Raw genomic sequence first — 23,149 nt, 5'->3', positions numbered from 1 at the left:
TTGTGTCTGAATCTTTGCAACCCCATAGACTGTAGCCCACCAGCTTCCTCTGTCATCTAATTTGGCCTCATAACAAGATGCCTTTAAGTAAGAGAATAACAGGCATAATACGTGATTATATGAGAGTCTTGGTAAAACCTTTTCACTGGGAGATATTCTTCCCAGAAAGTTAAGATGATAACTAATGACTGAATGGTATACAGATTTTGCTGGGTGTTGTGTCAGTCTGGTTTTTAGATTCTTTTGAATATATATAGGAAAGTTGTTTAGTTGCTAAGTTGTATCCAACTCTTTTGCGACCCCATGGACTGTAGTCCACCAAGCTCCTCTGTCTATGGGATTCTCCAGGCAAGAATACTGGAGTGGCTTGCTATTTTTTCCTCCAGGGGATCTTCCTGACCCAAGAATCAGACTCTCATTTCCCATGTCTCCTGCATTGGCAGGAGGAATTTTTTTTTTTTTTACTACTGAGCCACCTGGAAAGCCTGGTTTAACAGTCTTATTTTAAACATCATGATTCATTATATGCTGGAAATTACATCCTTTGCAACTAGTTAAATTTCTGATAAAAATGTTAGATGTCAACTCAAACATGTACATAATTTCAAAACATCCAACCCTCCCCTGTTAACAGGCGCTGGCCACCGCTCTACAGCGAGCCAGACGCCACCTGGCATCTGAGAACAGAAGTTACCGGCCCCCAGGGTGTCGGCTGGAAGGCAGCTCGGCCCCCTCACCTCCATGATGCAGGCCAGCTGCTCCACCTCGTTCTCCCCGGGGAACAGAGGGTAGCCTGTGTACAGCTCAGCCATGATGCAACCCAGGCTCCACATGTCAATGGCCATGTTGTATGGATGGCCCAGGATCACCTCTGGGGATCGGTAGAACCGGCTCTGGATGTAGGTGTAGACTGCGGGAGAGAGAAGAGAAACCTCACATGGAAACCTCCCAGAGCACATATCTGCAGCACTTATGACTCATCTATTGTTGTTCAGTCACTCAGTCCTGTCTGACTCTCTGCAACCTCATGGACTGCAGCACACCAGGATCCCTGTCCTTCACCATCTCCTGGAGTTTGCCCAAACTCATGGCCATTGAGTCGGTGATGCCATCCAACCATCTCACCCTCTGTCATCCCCTTCTCCTTGTGCCTTCAACCCTTCCCAGCATCAGAGTCTTTTTCAGTGAGTCTGCTCTTTGAATCAGGTGGTCAAAGTATTGGAGCTTCAGCATCAGTCTTTCCAATGAATATTCAGGGTTGATTTACTTTAGGATTGACTGGTTTGATCTCGTTGTGATCCAAGGGACTCTCAAGAGTCTTCTCCAGCACCACAGTTCAAAAGCATGACTTATGAGTCTCCCCCACATCTGTCTCATCACATCAGCACAGCAGCCTGATTATCATGAGGGGTCGTTATCCTCAAGTTGTTGATAAAGAGATCTAAGGAAGGCAGTGTTCTAAGCAAGTAAATTTGTCAGGCGAGCTTTTTAAACGATCTCTTATTGGAGCATAGTTGCTTTACATTGCTGTGACAGTTTCTGCTGCACGGCAAAGTGGAGCAGCTATGATGTTGTTGTTGTTCAGTCGCTCAGACATGTCCAATTCTTTGAGACCCCATGGACTGCAGCATGCCAGGCCTCTCTGTCCCTCGCCATCTCCTGAAGTTTGCCCAAGTTTATGCCCGTATGAATCAGCTATCAGTTCAGTTCAGTCGCTCAGTCGTGTCCGACTCTTCGAGACCCCATGAATCGCAGCACGCCAGGCCTCCCTGTCCATCACCAACTCCCGGAGTTCACTCAGACTCACGTCCATCGAGTCAGTGATGCCATCCAGCCATCTCATCCTCTGTCGTCCCCTTCTCCTCCTGCCCCCAATCCCTCCCAGCATCAGAGTCTTTTCCAATGAGTCAACTCTTCGCATGAGGTGGCCAAAGTACTGGAGTTTCAGCTTTAGCATATATGCCCTCTTGTTTGGATTTCCTTCCCATGTAGGTCACCACAGAGCCCGGAGAAGAGTTCCTTGTGCCACACAGTAGGTTCTCATCAGTTATCTCTTTTACACCCAGTATCAATAGTTTATAGTGTCAGTCCCAAACTCCCGACTCATCCCATCGCCTTCCCCCTCACAGAGTGAAGTAACTCAGAAAGAGACAAAGAAGTATCGTGTGTCAACGTGTATATGTGGAATCTAGAAAAATGGGATGGGTGACCTTATTTGCAAAGTAGAAACAGAGACACAGATGTACAGGACAAACATATGGATACCAAGACGAGCTTTTAAAAAAGAAAACGTAAGGCAAATGTAAAGCTAAGTTTTCACACTGTTTGATTAATCTGGGGTAGACATGCTCTGAAAATACTGCAATTTGGCAAGGGAAGAGGTGTATAAGAACCGAAAAAGTAGCATGCAAAATGCATAATTTTAACATGCATATTCAATATATTATGTGCACTGTGTTGTATAATGTCAAGTACAGAAAGAAAAGCTTAACAAAATCTCAGCAGAGGAGGATGTATGAAAGGCAGTACTGTGGGCAGCCTAGATTTTATAGTTGAGAAGACTGAGACGAAAGAATGGGACATTACGGTTTTTTGCAAATGCTGTTAATTGGTTACCTAGATGGGGGCAGGGCAGGGCTTTTGTAGTCACTTCACTGTGTGTGTGTGTGTGTGTGTGTGTGTGTGTTCTGGCATGTGGGATCTTAGTTCCATGACCAGGGAACAAACCCAGCCCCCTACAGGCAGGTTCTTAACCTCTGGACCACGGAGGAAGTCCAGTCACTTCTCTATTGTTTGGATTGGGTACAGTAAGGATGTAATAATTTTTTGTAATTTAAAACAAAGTGAAGATCTCACAAAAATGACTTTTATACCCTGTCTGCTTCCAAAATGGACTTGAGGCCCTTGGCAATCGAAGTACAAATAGACGGGAAAGTAGAGGGAAGGGGTGAGGGTGGGGAGGAATGAACTAGCCAAAGGGGATCAAGAAGTACAAACTTAAGTCTGAAAAGTTCTAAAATAAATAAGCCACAGGATGTAATTAATACACAGCATATGGAATACAATCAATAATATTGCGATAATTTTTATGGGGACAGATTGTTACTAGACTTATCGCAGTGATCATTTCATATATATAAGTAAAAGTCAAATCAGTATATTGTACACCTGAATCTAACTTATCCTGAAGGTCAACTATACCTCAATGAAAAATAAGTCAATAAGAGAGAAAAATTAAAAGTAAATCTAATGGATACTCACATGATGCTTACATGTGTCAGGCACTGTTCCAAGTGATTCTTATGGATTAACTCTTTGAATCCTTATAACTACCCTACAACAGTTATAATTTTATTTTAGTTGTTTTCGATTGGAGTGTAATTCTTTTACAACACTGTGCTAGTTTCTGCTGTACAACGTGAATCAGCCATATGTATGCATACACCCCCTCCCGCTTGAACCTCTCTCTTGCTCACCTGCCCCACCGCACCCTCTAGGTCATCACAGAGCACCGGGCCGGGCTCCCTGTGCCGCAGCTTCCCACTGGCTCTTCATTTTACACATAAGAGGGTGTGTATGTCAGTGCTCCTCTCCCAATTCGTCCCACCCTCTCCTTCCCCCGCTGTGTCCACAGGTTTGTTCTCTGTGTCTACATCTATATTCCTGCCCTGCAAACAGGTTCATCAGTACCGTTTTTCTATTATTATCATATTATTACATGATATTTGTTTTTCTCTTTCTGACTTACTTCACTCTGTATGACAGGCTCTGGATCCATCCACATCACTACAAATGACTCAATTTCATTCCCTTTATATGGCTGAGTAATATTCCATTGTATACAGGTACCACATCTTCCTTATCCATTCCTCTGTCGATGGACTATTAGGTTGAAGCAGGTATTATTATCATACCCATTTTAAAATGAGGAAACTGAGGCATACAGAGATTCAATAAACTCCCAAGGTTACTCAACTGCAGATGGCAGAGCTGGGATTTGAACTCAAACAGTTCTGATTGAACATCCATTCTCTCTACCATTTTGTGGTTAAAATAAAGATCAAGGGAAGTCAGAAAACATAAAAAGTGGGGGGAAACACCTGGAAACCAAGGGTAAGATCATTACAAGTTCAGTTCTGAGCATCTTGGCAGCCAAGATAAATCTTAAGTAATGGGTTACAGAGAGTTCATCTCCAAGGAGGGTGAGCATACTCTTTCTTTCTGGGAGGAATAATGTTTTCTAGCTGGAATTTATTACGGCTTCCATACGTAAACAATAAAGGACTTGTGTCTCCAAAAATGGTTTTGGAGAATATTCGGAAACATCCATTTAATAGTCTTTCCTTCAGCTTCAGGGGACTTCCTCTGACTCGCCCTGCCCCCATGAAGGCTCGTTCCAAAGCCCCTTTCATATGCCTTAGCTCAGTGTATACATAGACTTCTCATCCTCGTACACAATCTTATACACATCTTCCTGTCTCCTCCATTGGGCAGTAAGCCTGCAGAGGACAGGAAATTCTCATTTTTGGTTCCTGATACCCTATACAGAAGGAGGGCATGGCAACCCACTCCAGTATTCTTAGATGAGAAATCCCTGTGGACAGAGAAGCCTGGTAGGCTACAGTCCATGGGGTCACAAAGTTGGACACGACTGAGGAGACTTAGCACATAGCACACGCCTTAGCAACGGACACACAACAGACACTCAGCAGATTCTGTGGAATGTGCATGTTCTTGACATCAAACCTGACAAAAGCCAAGAGAGAAGACTGGAGTCAAGTTCAGTGACAGCTGTAGAAATGAACTGGCCAAAAAGTTCGTTCAGGTTTCTCAGTAGGATGTTATGGAAAAACAAGAAAGAACTTTTTGGCCAATTCAATACTCTAGGGCAGCTTTCTGGATTCTAGCTTGAAATATATATACACACACACACACACACATATATATATATATATTTTGTTTTTGTGACTATACACATATATATATAATATACATAACATATAAATATTATAGATATATATATAGATAACCTGGAGAATCTAGGGCCATGAACCCCAAACTTCAGAATGGCTGTGTTTTCTAAAGTACAGCCTCCCAGGTACTGTCCCAGAAATTTCTATTTGGGACAGCTGGGGTCAGCCTTCAGAAGCTGTCATTTTGCAGAGGCCCAGCGCTCTCTGGACCCCAAAGATAATTTGGATAAATGTCTTTGGATAAGTCCAGAGTCACAGAGTATAAAAGCAGCAAAGCAGCCTTACCGTATTTGAACCAACCTTCGCATTTTACAGATGAGGAAACTTAGGGTCAGAGATGTGAACCAGCTTGGTTCAAAATCAAACCAGTAGCTGTGATGGCTGAGCCCAGAGGAGAACCCAGGTGACCTCGTGTGGGAACTGTTTGTTTCAGGAAAGGAAAGAATCGCAGTGGGGAAATTAGGACAAAGGGACTGACACGGCCCTACCTTTCTGGTGTTCATAACAGCTTGATCCAAAGTCAATGACTTTAACAGAGACTTGGCCTTTCTGGTACAACACTATATTCTCCTAGAGGGAAGACAGACACAGGTCAAGTTTTAACAGTGTTAGCGGAGGCACGCCATTTACCTAACTGTCCACCAATCTTCTGGAACCTCCTTCAAGTGGGCTCCTCCCCCATCTCCAACCCCACCCGTCTCCCTCCTCTGACTTCTGCTTCCAGGGTTGCATCTCTTGTCTGGCCCCAGTATTTGCTGCTCTGCAGTATTTCTTTTGCATCGATGCTGACTCTTTACTGATATAAATGGTGTGACTCCTGAAGATGGTGAGTTTCTTTTTATCTCCTTGGTACCTTGTTCTATGCCTTGCTTGCATAAGGCCTTAGAAATATCACTGACCGGGACTTCCCTGGTGGTCCAGTGGTTAAGAATCCGCTTACCAGTGCAGGGGACACAGGTTCGATCCCTGGTACGGGAAGATTCTACATGCCGCAGGGCAACTAAACCCATGTGCCACAACTACCAAGCCCGCGCTCCACGCTTCACAACAAGAGCGGTCACTGCAATGAGAAGCCTGTGCTCACCACAACTACAGAAAGCCTGTGCAGCAATGAAGACCCAGTGCAGTCAAAAATAATAAATTCTTTAGAAAAGAAAGAAAAAGAAATATCACTGCCTGAATCGGATGCTTCCATTAAGTGCCCCAGCAACATACTGGTATGACAATCGGGGACCGAAACAGAAACAAAGAATCCCCCACGGCGATTTGATCGGAGTTGGGACCGTTGTGCTGACTTTGCAGAAACTGTGAAGCCAGGTGTTCCAGCAGAATCCTGGATGAGAAAGCAGAGCACTGGGCTCTCCTCTCAGAGCATGAGCGTGGCCCACCTGGGGCTGGAAGGTTAGAGTCCTAATCGTATTTCCAGGGATCTCAATGTCTGATGAATCGAGGCATAGGATGCATGAGGCCATCACAGCTCACTGATACTAACCACTAAGTCCACAGGAATAACTGCCTGATTCTTGAATCCACACTCACCAAACTCTCCTGCTTGTATGTCTACTTTCCTATTGAGCATGTATACTCCTGTCCACTTAATCTACTTCTCAAGCAAGTCTATGTGCTCATATTTCAGCTACCCACCTGTCTTGTGGGTTCCTTGCTGAGAGTCAGTCCCCTAAGCCCAAAGACCATGGTCCCTTTGGAGGTGCAAAGCAGAGGATTAGGAACTTGGATGTGGAGAATAAATCAGTGTACCACTGTCCTTGTCGGGGCTCCACCAGTCAGCCCCAAGAGAACATCTCTATCTTGACAATCTTTAATTAATAGAAGTATCCCAGATCCAGCTCAGTGATAAAGAATCTGCCTGCCAAGCCAGAGACTTGGGTTCAATCCCTGGGTCAGGAAGATCCTCTGGAGAAGAAAATGGCAACTCATTCTAGTATTTTTGCCTGGAGAATCCCATGAGGAGCCTGGCATGCTACAGTCCATGGGATCACAAAGAGTCGGACCTGACTGAGCTCACACAGGACCAACTCAGAGGACAGGGTGGGTTTAGGACATCCACCTCCCTGCTGGACACACATCTCCGAGTACCGCCTGGGCTCAGTCATCCAGGTCCCGTCTGCCTTGATGACACCACATCTTTTTTCTATGTCCCAGTATGCCTGTCTTGTCCTTGCTACATCTCACGTGGTTTACACAACCTGCAAACACTTGGCCTCCACCCTGGAGCCCTGCTCAGTTACCACTGGGGATGGATACCGGGCAAACCCTTTCTGAGGGTGGAAACCAGCTCCCTGACAAGACAGAGGCTGTACTCACGGGCTTGAGGTCACAGTGAATGATCTTCTCCATGTAGAGCATCTGCAAACACTTCAGGACAGAGAGGGTGAAGCGACGAACGATGGAGAGGCTGAAGCCTTGGAAACTGTTGTTCTTCATCAACTCGTACAAGTTGATGCTGGGACAGAGAGAGAAAGCGACGTGAAGCAGCGTAGAAGGTACATGATGGCGAGTCTGACCCTGCAACATCAATCCCTTATCACCTGGCTGCCCTCTGGCAGTGGCAAGACTCAGACTAGGAGGTGGGGCTTTCGTGTCCTATAAACTTCACTTTTCCGTTGACTAACGGTTGATTCAGGGAGACATTCAAATGTGCTGGCCTCTCAGATGCTTGTTTCTTACATGCAGGATCCTTTCATCACCTTGCTGCACGTGTGTGTGTTAAGAAGTTAGTATATCGAACTTCTGATATAGTCACGGTTCTTCAGCCCCTTGAGAGAGATCCAGGGAGCCCTCCAGTTACTCAACCAAGTGACCAACCCTGCTCACACAGAATAAATCTGTCTAAAGACGCAGCTTCCTGTAGATGAGGGGACAAGGGAGTGGGCAGACAGGGCCTGAGAGAGGAGCCATACCCCATCTAAGTGAGCCTGCCTGCCTGGTCCCACCTCTCGCCTTTCAGAAAGGACTGAGGACTGGCTCTTGCCAGATAAAATAAATATAGAATCCTTATATATAAGTAATCCTGAGGATGTGTATATATACATATACATACAGGAATCTTATAACTCTCTCTATATATATAGAATATATACAGAATCCTATATATATATATAGAATATATATTGAATCCTATATATATATATAATATATATTGAATCCTATAGAATCTTGCTATATTAAGTGAAATACGCTGACTTATAAATATTGAAAGCTAATATAAAGCATTTTAACCAGAAAAGCTTATGTGTGGGTTGCCAGTTCATGGGTGCTTAGTTGCTAAGTCATGTTTGACTCTTTGCAACCCCATGGACTGTAAGTAGCCCGCCAGGTTCCTCTGTCCATGGGATTCTCCAGGCAAGAATACTGGAGTGGGTTGCCATGCCCTTCTGCAGGGGATTTTCCCCACCCAGGGATCGAACTTGCATCTCCTGCGTCTTCTGCACTGCAGAATGATTCTTTACCCCTAAGCCACCAGGGAAGCCCCCCCCATTAAATAGTCACATAAAGACAAATCTAGTGCTCTGACCTCCAAGGCTCCTTTTCGTCACTTACGTAACTTATCAACACAAAGTGAACTAAAGAGAGGAAGCAGCTGACCCCAGGAGTTCAAAGGTGATGCAGAGGTGATTCCGGAAATAGAAAAAGTCCTTCATGTGCACCACGTTGTAGGTGTTGTCTTTGTCCTTCCGTCTGAGAGCTTCCAGGATCTTCAGCTCCACCAGGGCCTGGTGGTGAAACCTGGAGAGGTTGGGGAGTGGTGGGGAGGGTGGGGGTGGGGAGAGGAGACACGGTGTCGCATCAGCTACAGCAGGTGGCCCCCTTCTCAGTCCTCCCCATCATGCCCACAGGCCAGGAGGTGCTAAACACTCTGGACTCTTGCCTCCTCTCTGCACCATCATGGAATCCAACAGGTAGAGAGGGAAAGAGGGAAAGAAAAGGAAAAGCAGAGAAAGAAACAGAGACAGGAAGGGTTGGCACCAAGGAGTGGCTGATGTTACACAGAGTAAGACAGAAAGTCTTACTTACAAAGTAAGACAGAAAGAGAAAAACAAGTATCATATATTAACACATATATTTGCAATCTAGAAAAATTATACTGATGAACCTATTTGCAGGGCAGCGATAGACACGCAGACGTAGAGTACAGACTGGTAGATACAGTGGGGGAAGGAGAGGGTGGGGCGAATTGAGACAGTAGCATTGAAACATACATTACCATATGTAAAACAGATTTCTAGTGGGAAGTTGCTGTATAACAGAAGGAGCTCAACTTGGTGCTCTGTGACAACCTAGAGGGGTGCGATGGGCTGGGGAGTGGGAGGGAGGTTCAAGAGGGAGGGGACATATGTATACTTATGGGCGATTCACGTTGCTGTATCGCAGAAACCTACACAACAATTAATTAAAAATAAATTTTTAAAGAAGGGGCCAAAGTCATGTAGCCCTTCCTCCACAGCTGATGCCTTCCACCAAGCCACACCTCTTTTTGTTCCTGATGATTTTCAAGGCCACCAATTCATTGTTTTTATGATCCAAGCACTTGGCCACCTGTCCAAAGGACCCTTTTCCAATGATCTCCAGAACCTCATAGCGGTAGGCGATGTGGTCGTGCAGGACCTGCAAAAGTCAAGTAGAGGTGAAGGAGGAAACCATGGTTTCCAGGTCACTTGGCGTTTGTGCATTTTTTGTACATATCATTAGTGTGGCGGTGTCATAACTATTCACTTGCGTGTCATCATTCACATTGACTGTGTTGACTGGAGGCCAAGGGCCAGGTCCTATTCATTTCTGATAGCTCCTTCTGTATTTCAGGAGTCCAGCAGGTGCCCACACATACAATAGGCTCCCAGTAAATAGGTGTTCCATGAAACTTGCTGACAAAATAAATGTGGAAGTACAGCTGTGTTGGGATGTAGCTATGTGCCCTGCATACTGTGCATTTGCTGAAACACAGTGGATGGAGATTCTGAGCATACAGAAAGCAAACATCCTTCCTCTGTCCCATGGTGCTCTAAGAGTTGAGATGGAGGAACTAGGTTGCGGTGAATTAACATCCCTGGGGAACTTCCCAGAGACTCTAGACCCTGGTGGGAGGGAGATGAGAGGAAGGAGAAGTTGACAGCCTCTGGCTGAACTGGAGGTAAGGTTTAGAGCAGAGGTTCTTAACCAATGGCCCATGAATGATCCCCCGCCCTTGAAATTTTGTATATCTGCGGTCTCTTCTGGGATAATGATTTGATAACTTTTATCAGATTTCCAAAGGGATCCTTGACCTAAAAATGTTGAGAGCCAGGGCTCTAGACCAGTAGTCCCCAACCTTTCTGGCATCAGGGATCGGTTTCATGGAAGACAGTTTTCCACAGACCAAGGCGGGGTGGGGGGGAGATGGTTTGGGGATGATTCAAATGCGTTACATTTATTGTACGCTTTACTTCTATTATTATTACATCAGCTCCACCTCAGATAATCAGGCATTAATTAGATCCTTGAGGTTGGGGACCCCTGTTCTAGACAGAAGATGTGTGCCAGAAACTCTAAATCCTTGCTTCTCAAGGTCTGGTCCAAGGACCAGCTACGCGGGCATCCCCTGGGAAGGTTTTTAGAAAGGTAAAGCCTCAGTCCCCACCCCAGACCTGCTGGCTAGGAATTTTCATTGGTAATGAGACTCCCAGGTGATCTGTGCACACCAGAAAGCTTGGGAAACACAGCCCTGAATTCGATTAAGAAAATCCACTTCTTTTATAAAATCATCAGAGATCAATTGTGTCTCCTAATCTAAGAGGAAATGTCCGGAGGAGGAATTTCCCAGCAGCCTGCAGGGCTAGCAGACCAAGCATTTCCCATCTGGACATCCTCAAGGTAGAGAGGAACACCTCGTAGCCTCCAGACGCCCCCTGCAGACGGGGGAAGAGGCAGCAACCCTGGACACAGAAGACAGGGAGAACTCTCTGGGACTCACCTTTAAGAAACTGAAGGGGGCACTGTGCACGAGGGGACAGTGGGAAAACGTTTTTTGTCTGTTTGCAGGAAATGAGCTCTATTATAAAATAGAAAAAGGTGCTGCATGGACTTGTATGGAGGAAACAATCTGGCCTTCCCAGTGGGTCCAGGCGGCACTGGAGAGGAACCTGGAGAGGGAGGATTCATCCAGGATGCAAACCTGTCACCGCTAATACTCTTGAAAATCAATATTCTGTGAACAGAGTGCTTTGTGTACTAATTACATGTTTTTCCCCATTTTTATACCTGGTATTTCTGTGATTTAGCACCAAATAGAATCCTTCAGGACACTCACAGCTCCAGATACATCGGCATCAAATGCTATAATATACCCCACGCTCTTCCTTTCCAGACTATCTCTTGTCCCTAAGCCCCAACCCCCAAAGCCAGTTTCCACAACCCCCTGCCCCATCACCTTCATGTAGGAGCCGTGTTCATCATCGAAACTTGTCTTGCTGAATTTTTCCGGAGCCATGTGGAGCTTCTCGGCTTCCAGACCCAGGAACCACAGCTCTGTGTAGCCCAGGATCTCGCTTTGCTCGTAAGAAGACAGCTGCTTCTTAAAAAACTTTAGGGCCTCTGTGTGAAAAATACTGCAGATGTTAGTTAAGATGCGGTGATGTGAGGATGTGCCCAGGTATAGACCAGCGCATCCTTTCCTGTTCATGAGCCAGGTGGCTCTTTCCTCAACAAGGTGGCTAAGAGCCTCACTAAGGACTGTACATCCTGGATCTCACAGGATCCAAGTGGAACAAGGATGGATGTATCAAAGTGTGGTACTGATTTCAACCAACCAGGAGGAAAACACAGCAGAAGGGTAGGGAGGGGGATTTCCCTGGTGGTCCTGCAGTTAAGACTTCACCTTCTAGTGCAGGGGTGCAGGTTCTATCCCTGGTCAGGCAGCAAAGATCCCACATGCCTCACAGCCAAAAAACCCCAGAACATAAAACAGAAGCAATACTGTAACACAGTCAATAAAGACTTAAACAAATAAGGAAGTCGAGGGAAGATTTAGTCCCCAAAGAGCTATGGGTGCAGCAGCTTGGGTAGAAGATTCCAGGAGTCAGCATTGTGTCAACAGAAGTGTATAGTTAAGGCAGAAATCATCTAAGTTCATCTGGCACTGGCTATACCGAGTCTATCCTGAGAGAGTTTGCAAACTACGATGCCCTCTAGGGAGCAGGCAGGTGGCATAAATTCGACTTTCAAATCCAGGAGGTCTTCGAGCTCAAATCTTCAGAGAGCCAGGAGGTCTCAGTCTGGGAAGGGATGTGTGTTGTATCTTATCTGCTATACTGGCCACACTGCATCGGGGGCTGGTGTCTGGTCTGGGGCAGGCGGGGTGGGATTCAAGCTTTAAGAGAGATGGTGAGGGACTTTCCTGGCATGCTTCCACTGCAGGGGGGATGGGGTTCAATCCCTGGTCACAGAATTCAGACTCCATATGCCAAGTGATCCCAAAGCAGATATTAGGTAAAACCAACAACAGCCGAAGCATCAACTACAATGATGCAAAGCAATACAAAAATACAGCCACTTGGAAACAAACTCTCTCCCCTAAATCTTGGATCAACGCGAAATCAAATGTGTAATTACAGAATGTTTGGAAGAAAAAAATATATGAATATTTCATATTAAAACAAAGCAATTTGGTGGCATTAAATTGTGTCATATTAGAGAGAGAGAAACAGTGTTAAGAGCAGGTAAACCAGGATGAGGGATGAGGTGGGGGGACATCACATTCTTTGACAAACTGCTGAAGAGTCAGAGAAGGAACTTCACGAGGAAACGCAGATGTATGGGAGACGGGCCTATGTGTGAAGTGCCCACATTACCTCTGCTCTTTGTTCTTAATAAACTCACCCCCTTCTGAAATGCTCTGTGTCTGGAAATTCTTTTCCAACCCTCGCTCGGACTGCCCTGACGTATTCAGTTGGCAAAAAAGTTAGTGTTTTTCCATAACCTCGTAGAGGAAAACCCGACCAAACTCTCTGGCCAACCCAGGACCAGCCCAGTAAGTGACGTGGCCCGGAGGGACATCACGACCACCCCACCCCAGCACGCCGCTGACCCAAAGCCACACCTGCCGCTGTCAGAGGGACCTTGTGTTTGTGCTTCTTCGGCGGCTTCTCCTCTGCTTTGGCGTTTTGGGTTTTCACGTTCGAAGGGAAGACCGTCTCAGAAGGCTTGAGCTCAGAAGACTTCTGACAGTGAGCTGGACTCTCCTGTTCAAGGAAAGACACTCGCAATCAAGGACTCTCTGGGCGACTTCTGGGTGTCCTAAACCACGGGTCTGACCAAGAATAGCCCTAGCCAGCCAGACTCTGCTTTTTCTCTCCAGGGAGAAAAACGGTGATTGCAAGACAGTAGGGGGACTTGCCTGGTGGTCCAGTGGTTAAGAATCTGCCTGCCAACGCAGGGGATGAGGGTTCGATCCCTAGTCTGGGAAGATCCCATATGCCGCAGAGCCTGTGCTCTATACCCCTGGAGCCATGACTACTGAAGCCAGTGCACTCAGAGCCTGTGCCTCGCAACAGAAGAAGCCACCACAATGAGAAGATGGATCAAAGCAAGGAAGAGTAGCCCCTGCTTGCCACAGCTGAAAAAAAAAACCTTGCACAGCATTGAAAACTCAGTATAACTGAAAAATAAATTAATGAAAAAGAAGTGACAGTAGGTTTTAACAATCTTTCTCTCAAAGGAAGGACCCATCTGACTCTCCATATTCTCCGTGAAACTCCCGCACGTTACAGTTTGCAGCAGACAACCCCAGGACATCTTCCTGCAGGAAGGATGGGAATGGTTCTTTCCTACTGACCTGGAGAAGGCCAGTTCCTGACTAGACAAAATGACCTGCCCAAGAGCACAAACACTTGAACATCGGTGCATATAACAGCTCTTTAACTCGGCACTTTCTCACGAGATCTCATTTGGTCCTTACACAAAACAATTAGGGGACACGGAAGGAAAACCAACGTTTTGTACTGTTTATACATGTTTCTACCATTAATACACTCGACACTTCACTTTTCAGTGAATCCCCCTGACAGTCCTATCATGAGTCTGTTTAATACAGAAAGTCGACGACTTACTGTTCAAGTTTACATTCATTATAAACATTACATTCATCACTTCTCAGCCTTTTGGCTAAGATCAAGTGTAGTATGGGAGATTCCCAGGTGGCACAGTGGTAAAGAATCTGACTGCAATGCAGGAGACTCAGGAGATGGGGGTTAGATCCCTGGGTCAGGAAGATCCCCTGGAGGAGGGCATGGCAACCCACTCAAGTATTCCTGCCTGAAGAATCCCATGAACAGAGGAACCTGGTGGAGTACAGTCCATGGGGTCACAAAGGGTCAGACACGACTGAGCACGTTCATTGTAAAGAAGGTGAACAGGACCGGAACCCAACTCTTCAGCTCAAGATGGTCTTTTCCCTCCATCCTAGACCTCTCTGAACTTGAACTGAAAGCATAAAGGTCTTTTCACCTGCCTGCCCCAGGCCACACCCACTGCTCCCGACTCACCTGATACAGCAAGGGCTGCTTTAGTGGGAGTTTACTGCTGATGTGTGGGAAGTTCACCATGGTCTTCTTCCCCTTGGTGTCCACGAAAGGCAGCGATGTGAAGCTGGTGTTAGTGTTCTACAGGAGAAGCTGGTAAGTTACAGAAACCTTGGGGGACCCAGTGTTCCAAGCACCCTCCCCAGAGCAAGGATGAGCCAAATCTAAGGCAAAATCTGCCTTTGAAATTCTTGGAGAAAAAAGTGGAATGGTCCTGCAGATGGGCTCTGGGTTCAAATCCCTGCTCCTACACCTTCTAACTGCAGACCCTGGACAGTCACACTGACTCCTTCTGTAAGCTTCAACTGTCTCAGCACTGCCATGGGGATAAAACTGGGATTTAGCTCACAAGGCTTCTGTGAGATAAACCAAATAATCTATGTAGAATATTCCAGACACGTTAGCCATTATTATTATCATGTCAATATCTCACCACCCTGACCAGGGGAAGTTCTTCCTGCTGTATAATGCAAACCTTCCTCGGGGCAGTACAGGTGCCCAACTCTTCTAACAAATATATATACTTCTTATGGCCATGCCAGGAAGCATGTGGGATCCTAGTTCCCTGACCAGGGATCAAACCTGGGTCTCCTGTATTGAAAGCTCAGAGTCTTAGCCACTGGACCACCAAGGAAGTCCTCTAGCTCCTCTACACTACTGACTTGACCTGTCCACCTAGATCCCTGCTCTCCCCTGCATTGACTGATTGATTAGGAGAGAGGTAGTCTGATGTTGGAGCTTCCCAGGTGGCGGTAGTGGTAAAGAAACTGCCTGCCAACAGAGGAGACATAAGAGACCCAGGTTCAATCCCTAGGTTGGGAGGATCCCCTGGAGGAGGCCATGGTAACCCACTCCAGTCTTCCTGCCTGGAGAATCCCATGGACAGAAGACCTGGTGGGCTACAGTCCATGAGGGTACAAAGAGTCAGACACAACTGAGGTGACTGAGCATGCACACACACAGTCTATCAGTGAAGCAACATTTAAAATTGGGCAGAGATGGGGTGTGATGATGCGGGTAGAGCATGTTCATCAAGCTATGCTGAGTTGATCCAAAAATGCCTGTTAAAGGCCATCCCCAGCCACCCACCTCCCCTCATCCGCTGCTAGAGAAAAGACCTGAAGCATCACTTCCTACCTTATTCAAGAATTGGGTCATCCTGAAGTTCGTGACCTTGGAAGGTGGTTTCTGGATTTGAAGCAAAGGCTTACTCTCAACCTGGACCCAGTGAGAGAGAATTGGAATAACATGCAACTCGGTGTCATCGTCAGTGCCCAGTGCTTATTTTGCTTCATTACAATAAATGGGATACACACAAAGCCAGCTCTCCTGACCCCCAAGCTAGGAAGAGCTGAGAGGCGCAAAGGCCAGAATGAATGAATGAATGAACAAATACCAAAACAAATGATCTTTCTACCAGTGCTTATCCTGAATTGGCTTGCCCAAGAGTTTTTACACTTAAAAAAATTTCACAGAATCCTTTCTTCAAATAAAATCTTAACCAGGTGCCTTGGACATGGGAGGACATAAAAGCAGAGCTGCTCTTTCTAAAGAGAAGAAAATGTCTATAATCTTGCCCAGAACCTCTTTTCCCCTCAGAGTGGCTCTGAAGGTACCTGAGCAGAACCTACCAGAATATAGGAGCCCAGTCTGGACACCAATGACCTGATCAGAGTGTACCTCACCTCTAGAAAGAGGTGGGGTGGGAAAGACCAAATAGCAGAGCCGTGGCCCACTAAAGGGCAGTAAGCTCACAGTGCAGGTGTGTGACACAACAAATTTTTGGTTTTTTAGTTACTAAGTCATGTCTGACCCTGTGACCCCATGAACTGTAGCCCACAAGGCTCCACTGTCTATGGGATTTCCCAGGCAAAAACACTGGAGTAGATTGCCATTTCCTTCTTCAGGGGATCTTCCTGACTCAGGGATTCAACCCATGTCTTCTGCATTGGCAAGCAGATTCTTTTACCACTGAGCCACCAGGGAAGCCCAACATAACAGATCACAGTTACCTAAAGGTTATGCATTTACTTTAATACTCATTTAAAAAACTATAACTAGCACATTAAACCTGTAATTTGGTGGTTGTTATTATATAGGATGGAACTAAAATTTAAGTGAAAAAGAGAGTGTGAGGACTATGTAGATATGGCAAAAAGCATGAGGGTGGCACCAAAATGACTCAAGTTTAGCAAAGACACATTATAGTTTGAATCTAGGTTCTGCTCTTTGAGCCCACGGGTTCTGTTTCCAGCTCTTTCTTCAGTTCAGTTCAGTTCAGTTGCTCAGTCATGTCCAACTCTGCAACCCCATGAATCGCAGCATGCCAGGCTTCCCTGTCCATCACCAACTCCCGGAGTTCACCCAAACTCATGTCCATCGACTTGGTGATGCCATCCAGCCACCTCATCCTCTGCTGTCCCCTTCTCCTCCTGCCCCTAATCCCTCCCAGCATCAGTCTTTTCCAATGAGTCAACTCCAATGAGTCAAGCATGAGGTGGCCAAAGTACTGGAGTTTCAGCTTCAGCATCATTCCTTCCAAAGAAATCCCAGGGCTGATCTCCTTCAGAATGGACTGGTTGGATCTCCTTGCAGTACAAGGGACTCTCAAGAGTCTTCTCCAACACCACAGTTCAAAAGCATCAATTCTTCGGCACTCAGCCTTCTTCACAGTCCAATTCTCACATCCATACGTGACCACTGGAAAAACCATAGCCTTGACTAGACGGACCTTTGTGGGCAAAGTAATGTCTCTGCTTTTGAATATGCTATCTAGGTTGGTCATAACTTTCCTTCCAAGGAGTAAGCATCTTTTAATTTCATGGCTGCAATCACCATCTGCAGTGATTTTGGAGCCCCCCAAAAAATAAAGTCTGACACTGTTTCCTCTGTTTCCCCATCTATTTCCCATGAATTGATGGGACTGGATGCCATGATCTTCGTTTTCTGAATGTTGAGCTTTAAGCCAACTTTTTCACTCTCCACTTTCACTTTCATCAAGAGGCTCTTTAGTTCTTCTTCACTTTCTGCCATAAGGGTGGTGTCACCTGCATATCTGAGGTTATTGATATTTCTCCTGGCAATCTTGATTCCAGCTTGTGCTTCTTCCAGCCCAACGTTTCTCATGATGTCCAAAAACTGAGACATAGCCTGTGCCAGATCCACATCCATAAAATTTGGTATCCGGGCCACAGTGAAATAGAAACTGGGTATGATACTTCAACTTAATATAACCCAGCACAGCTAAGCCCTCCACAGACTTGTCGTGATGGGGACTACTTTAAAAAAATAAAATTTGGCACGACATGTGGGACCTTAGTTCCTCATCCGGAGACTGAACCTCTGCCTGCTGCATTGGAAGTGCAGAGTCTTAACCACTGGACCACCAGAGAAGTCCCCAATTTATTATTATCTTTTTGTCACACTGTGCAGCATTCAGGATCTTGGTTCCCTAACCAAGGATGGAACCCAGTGCATCCTGCTTTGGGAGTTTGGGGTTCAACCGTTGGATCACCAGGGAAGTCCCTGATGGGACTATTTAGAACAGTTCATCTTGATTTCCTAGAAAAGGGACATGGTCTAAAGAAGAGGGGGCTACATAAAGCATGGACCATGGCCTCAGACAAAGCTAATTTAATGGGCTAACATGTACCAGATGCAGGATTTGGTTGCCAACTGGATGGACAATGATGCTATCTGAGCAAAAACTGCAGTTGCGAATCTGAGTCCCAACTTCTCAACAAATAATTTCCTGGGGATTAGCCATCAACAGTGGTGACAAGTTGGCTTTGAGGATTAGCTGGGAGAAGACTGGATAAATTAAAAGAACATTACAAGGGCTTTCCTGGTGGCTCAGTGGTAAAGAATCTGCTCGCCATCCCAGGAGACACAGTTCGATCCCTGATCCAAGAAGATCCCACATGCCTCGGAGCAACTAAGCCCAAGCATCACAACTATTGATCCTCTAGAGCCTGGGAACTGCAGCTACTGAAGCCTGAGTGACCTAGAGCCCATGCTCTGCGACAAGAGAAGCCACTGCGAGGAGAAGCCCACCCACCGAAACTAGAGAAAAGCCTGTGCAGCAGTGAAGACCCAGTGCAGACAAAAACAAATAAATAAAATTATTTTTTAAAGTACATTACAAACACAACCAAAACTAAATACCAAACAAAAAGCATGGGCAGTGAGTGACAACAAAGCAGAAAGTGACCCCTGTGAATGCAGTCCATCTAGGAAGATGTCCATCTAGGGGGTGGCCCTTGGAAGGGATGTGGCTTGACCTGAGGCTTTATTGGAAGGGAGGGTGTGGAACATGCTCATTGGGTGAAAAAAAACAGTATCTGGGCATGCTCTGAAGGTCTTCACGGCTCACGCTGGTTAAGCTGGAGCAGAGGGTGGCCTGTGGACGGCACTGAATAGCCCAGTTAAGACACTTGATCATTATCTTAAGGAGACAGAACTAAATGTAATGTGATATCCTGGGTGGGATCCTGCAACAGACTAAGGATGTTAGGTAAAAAAACAAGGAAATCTGCCCCAAGTGTGGATGGAGTTTTGTTAATAATATATCAATATTGGCTCCCTGTTGTGACTAGTACTATAAGAATATAAGATAATAATAGGGGAAACAGACACGGGGTATGGAGTGGCTTAGGGGAACTCTGTACTGTCCGCTTAATTTTTCAGAAAATGTAAAACTGCTCTTTAAAAAGTCAAATTAAAAGACAAATAAAACACCCAAAATGTCTGAGGGGAGCGACAATATCAGAAGGACTGTTACTTCAGTTCAGTTCAGTTCAGTTCAGTCGCTCAGTCGTGTCCGACTCTTTGTGACCCCATGAATCGCAGCACGCCAGGCCTCCCTGTCCATCACCAACTCCCAGAGTTCACTCAGACTCACGTCCATCGAGTCAGTGATGCCATCCAGCCATCTCATCCTCTGTCATCCCCTTCTCCTCTTGCCCCCAATCCCTCCCAGCATCAGAGTCTTTTCCACTGAGTCAACTCTTCACTTGAGGTGGCCAAAGTACTGGAGTTTCACCTTCAGCATCATTCCCTCCAAAGAAATCCCAGGGCTGATCTCCTTCAGAATGGACTGGTTGGATCTCCTTGCAGTCCAAGGGACTCTCAAGAATCTTCTCCAACACCACAGTTCAAAAGCATCAATTCTTCAGCACTCAGCCTTCTTCACAGTCCAACTCTCACATCCATACACGACCACAGGAAAAACCATAGCCTTGACTAGACGAACCTTTGTTGGCAAAGTGATGTCTCTGCTTTTGAATATGCTATCTAGGTTGGACATAACTTTCCTTCCAAGGAGTAAGCATCTTTTAATTTCATGGCTGCAGTCATCATCTGCAGTGATTTTGGAGCCCCCAAAAATAAAGTCTGACACTGTTTCCTCTGTTTCCCCATCTATTTCCCATGAAGTGATGGGACTGGATGCCATGATCTTCGTTTTCTGAATGTTGAGCTTTAAGCCAACTTTTTCACTCTCCTCTTTCACTTTCATCAAGAGGCCTTTTAGTTCCTCTTCACTTTCTGCCATAAGGGTGGTATCATCTGCATATCTGAGGTTATTGATATTTCTCCTGGCAATCTTGATTCCAGCTTGTGTTTCTTCCAGCCCAGCGTTTCTCATGCTGCACTCTGCATGTAAGTTAAATAAGCAGGGCGATAATATACAGCCTTGACGTACTCCTTTTCCTATTTGGAACCAGTCTGTTGTTCCATGTCCAGTTCTAACTGTTGCTTCTTGACCTGCATACAGATTTCTCAGGAGGCAGGTAAGGTAAGGTAAGAAATTCCCATCTCTTTCAGAATTTTCCACAGTTTATTGTGATCCACACAGTCAAAGGCTTTGGCATAATCAATAAAGCAGAAATAGATGTTTTTCTGGAACTCTCTTGCTTTTTCCCTGAGACTGTTACTTAGGACACAATAAAAGCTTATTACATGTGATCTACAGGACAGAGTCAGGTCAATGTGTGGAATATAGAGGGAAGTAGTTTCTGGGATAATAAAAGGAAGGATTTTCTAAAGTCTAGAGCTCATGAGCTAGTGAGCGCCCCATCACTGGAAGGACAGAGTCCACCTGGTGAGCATTTGTGAGAAATTTGCACAGAGTTGGGGGTGAGTGGGTAGGTGTAACCTCCAAAGTTCCAATCTGTCTATAAGATTCATTCAAGTGACCGCTGGGAGTGTGTCTTAAAGCAAACCTTCATCTTTTTGTAGAACCAAGACTCAGAACCTCTGCTCAGAACAGGGCTTCTCAATCTTTGTCACAGTACACCACACATAAAAAATGATATTTGCAAGACAAGCCAGGTAAAGAGACGGAGCAGGTCACAGATGCCATCCACCCCGGGTTCCAGCTGCTCCAGGCCTGACCACCCTGAGGACCACTGGCATCTCTATACAGCTGCTCCCACTCACAGGACCGGCAGGTTGCACAAGTATATGAACTTCCTGCTTGTTTGTCTCTGGCAGTTTCCTCAAGAGGCACCCGTCGCCCATGACAACCCTCCTTGTACCGCAGCATCCCCAGGAGGTAGGAAGAAGAGCGTGTGGATCGCCTGCATCCACCAGGACAAATAGAAACTTTCCTTTAAGACTATGAACTTAATGCATTATTCTGTGGCCCCTCACTGATCTCTGAGCCAATATAACAGGAGTCTCTTTAACAGTCTTGAGCTGTGAGTCCAGATTAGGAATCCGCAGTGTAAAACAGATTTTATTCAAAGGGTACATGGCATTGGAGAGGATTCCTGTGTTGTTTGAGACCTGGGCCCTGGCAGGTGGCTGGAGAAAGCCTCTGGAGGGATAGGGGGTGGAAGATAAAAAGATGGGGCCTTGGAGAATGCCATCAGGCAGTTTTCAGGACCTCCTTTTATTTCATCAAAGCTCTAGGAGACCTACTCAACAGCCAAAACTCAACTTTGAGACTCCTTTATTTTCCAAATAAAATAAAGGAGTGTGTTTATATGAACACAGGCTTCTTTTATAATTTAAAAATACCACTATTGGTAAAATGGTGCAGCCAATGTGGAAAACAGTTGGGAAGCTTCTCAAAAAGCTAAAAACAGAGTTAACATATGACCCAGCAATTCCACTCCTGGGTATATATCCCAAAAAACAAAAACACTAATTCAAAAAGATACATGCACCCCGGAATTCATAGCAACATTACTCACAATAGCCAAGACACGGAAACAACCGAAGTGCCTATCAAGAGATAAATGGATTAAGAAGAAGTGGCAAATATATGCATGGAATACTACCCAGCCATTTAAAAAGAATAAAATTTTTCCACTTGCAGCAACATGAATGGATTTGGAGGTCGTTATGCTAGGTGAAGGTAAACAGTGTTTTCTGAGTACCCATGTGCTGTGCTGAGTCGTTCAGTCCTGTCTGACTCCTTATGACCCCAGGGACTGAAGCCCACCAGGCTCCTCTGGCCATGGAGCTTTCCAGGAAAGAATACTGGAGTCGGTTGCCATTTCCTATTCCAGGTATCGGCTGCACATATAACTGTTCAAACTACTGCACAATTGTACTCATCTCACACGCTAGCAAAGTAATGCTCAAAATTCTCCAAGCCAGACTTAAACAGTGCGTGAACCATGAACTTCCATACGTTAAAACTGGATTTAGAAGAGGCAGAGGTACCAGAGATCAAATTGCCAACATCTGTTGGATCATCGAAAAAGCAAGAGAGTTCCAGAAAAACATCTACTTCTGATTTATTGACTATGCCAAAGCCTTTGACTGTGTGGATCACAATAAACTATGGAAAATTCTGAAAGAGATGGGAATACCAGACCACCTTACCTGCCTCCTGAGAAATCTGTATGCAGGTCAAGAAGCAACAGTTAGAACTGGACATGGAACAACAGACTGGTTCCAAATAGGAAAAGGAGTACGTCAAGACTGTATATTGTCACCCTGATTATTTAACCTATATGCAGAGTACATTATGTGAAAGGCCAGGCTGGATAAAGCACAAGCTGGAATCAAGATTGCTGGGAGAAATATCAATAACCTCAGATAGGCAGATGACACAACCCTTATGGCAGAAAGCGAAGAAGAACTGAGAGCCTCTTGATGAAAGTGAAAGAGGAGAGTGAAAAAGTTGGCTTAAAGCTCAACATCCAGAAAACTAAGATCATGGCATCTGGTCCCATCACTTCATGGGAAATAGATGGGGAAACAGTGGAAACAGTGTCAGACTTTATTTTTGGGGGCTCCAAAATCACTGCAGATGGTGACTGCAGCCATGAAATTAAGAGACGCTTACTCCTTGGAAGGAAAGTTATGACCAACCTAGACAGCATATTAAAAAGCAGAGATACTACTTTGCCAACAAAGGTCCGTCTAGTCAAAGCTATGGTTTTTCCAGTAGTCATGTATGGATGTAAGGGTTGGACTATAAAGAAAGCTGAGTGCTGAAAAACTGATGCTTTTGAACTGTGGTGTTGGAGAAGACTCTTGAGAGTCCCTTGGACTTCAAGGAGATCAAACGAGTCCATCCTAAAGGAGATCAGTCCCAAATATTCATTGGAAGGACTGATGCTGAAGCTGAAACTCCAATATTTTGGCCAC

General features: G+C 45.6%; 1 protein-coding gene across 1 annotated transcript in view; it reads right to left on the bottom strand.

Moving 5' to 3' along the window:
• Positions 1 to 23,149, bottom strand: part of DYRK4 (dual specificity tyrosine phosphorylation regulated kinase 4) — a 48,631-nt gene that overhangs the window by 10,750 nt on the left and 14,732 nt on the right. The window contains exons 4-12 of the mRNA XM_070370095.1: positions 15,683 to 15,763; positions 14,510 to 14,626; positions 13,066 to 13,207; positions 11,398 to 11,561; positions 9,463 to 9,599; positions 8,580 to 8,720; positions 7,299 to 7,437; positions 5,462 to 5,543; positions 738 to 910 (exon numbers count right to left, since the gene is read on the bottom strand). Of these exons, the coding sequence (XP_070226196.1) occupies positions 738 to 910; positions 5,462 to 5,543; positions 7,299 to 7,437; positions 8,580 to 8,720; positions 9,463 to 9,599; positions 11,398 to 11,561; positions 13,066 to 13,207; positions 14,510 to 14,626; positions 15,683 to 15,763 (1,176 nt within the window). The remainder of the gene's footprint in view (positions 1 to 737; positions 911 to 5,461; positions 5,544 to 7,298; positions 7,438 to 8,579; positions 8,721 to 9,462; positions 9,600 to 11,397; positions 11,562 to 13,065; positions 13,208 to 14,509; positions 14,627 to 15,682; positions 15,764 to 23,149) is intronic.

This window comes from Bos mutus, chromosome 5, assembly GCF_027580195.1.
Source record: "Bos mutus isolate GX-2022 chromosome 5, NWIPB_WYAK_1.1, whole genome shotgun sequence".
Classification (NCBI taxonomy): domain Eukaryota; kingdom Metazoa; phylum Chordata; class Mammalia; order Artiodactyla; family Bovidae; genus Bos; species Bos mutus.
Note: the sequence above shows the minus strand (reverse complement) of the source record. Positions and strands in the feature narration are given on the sequence as shown.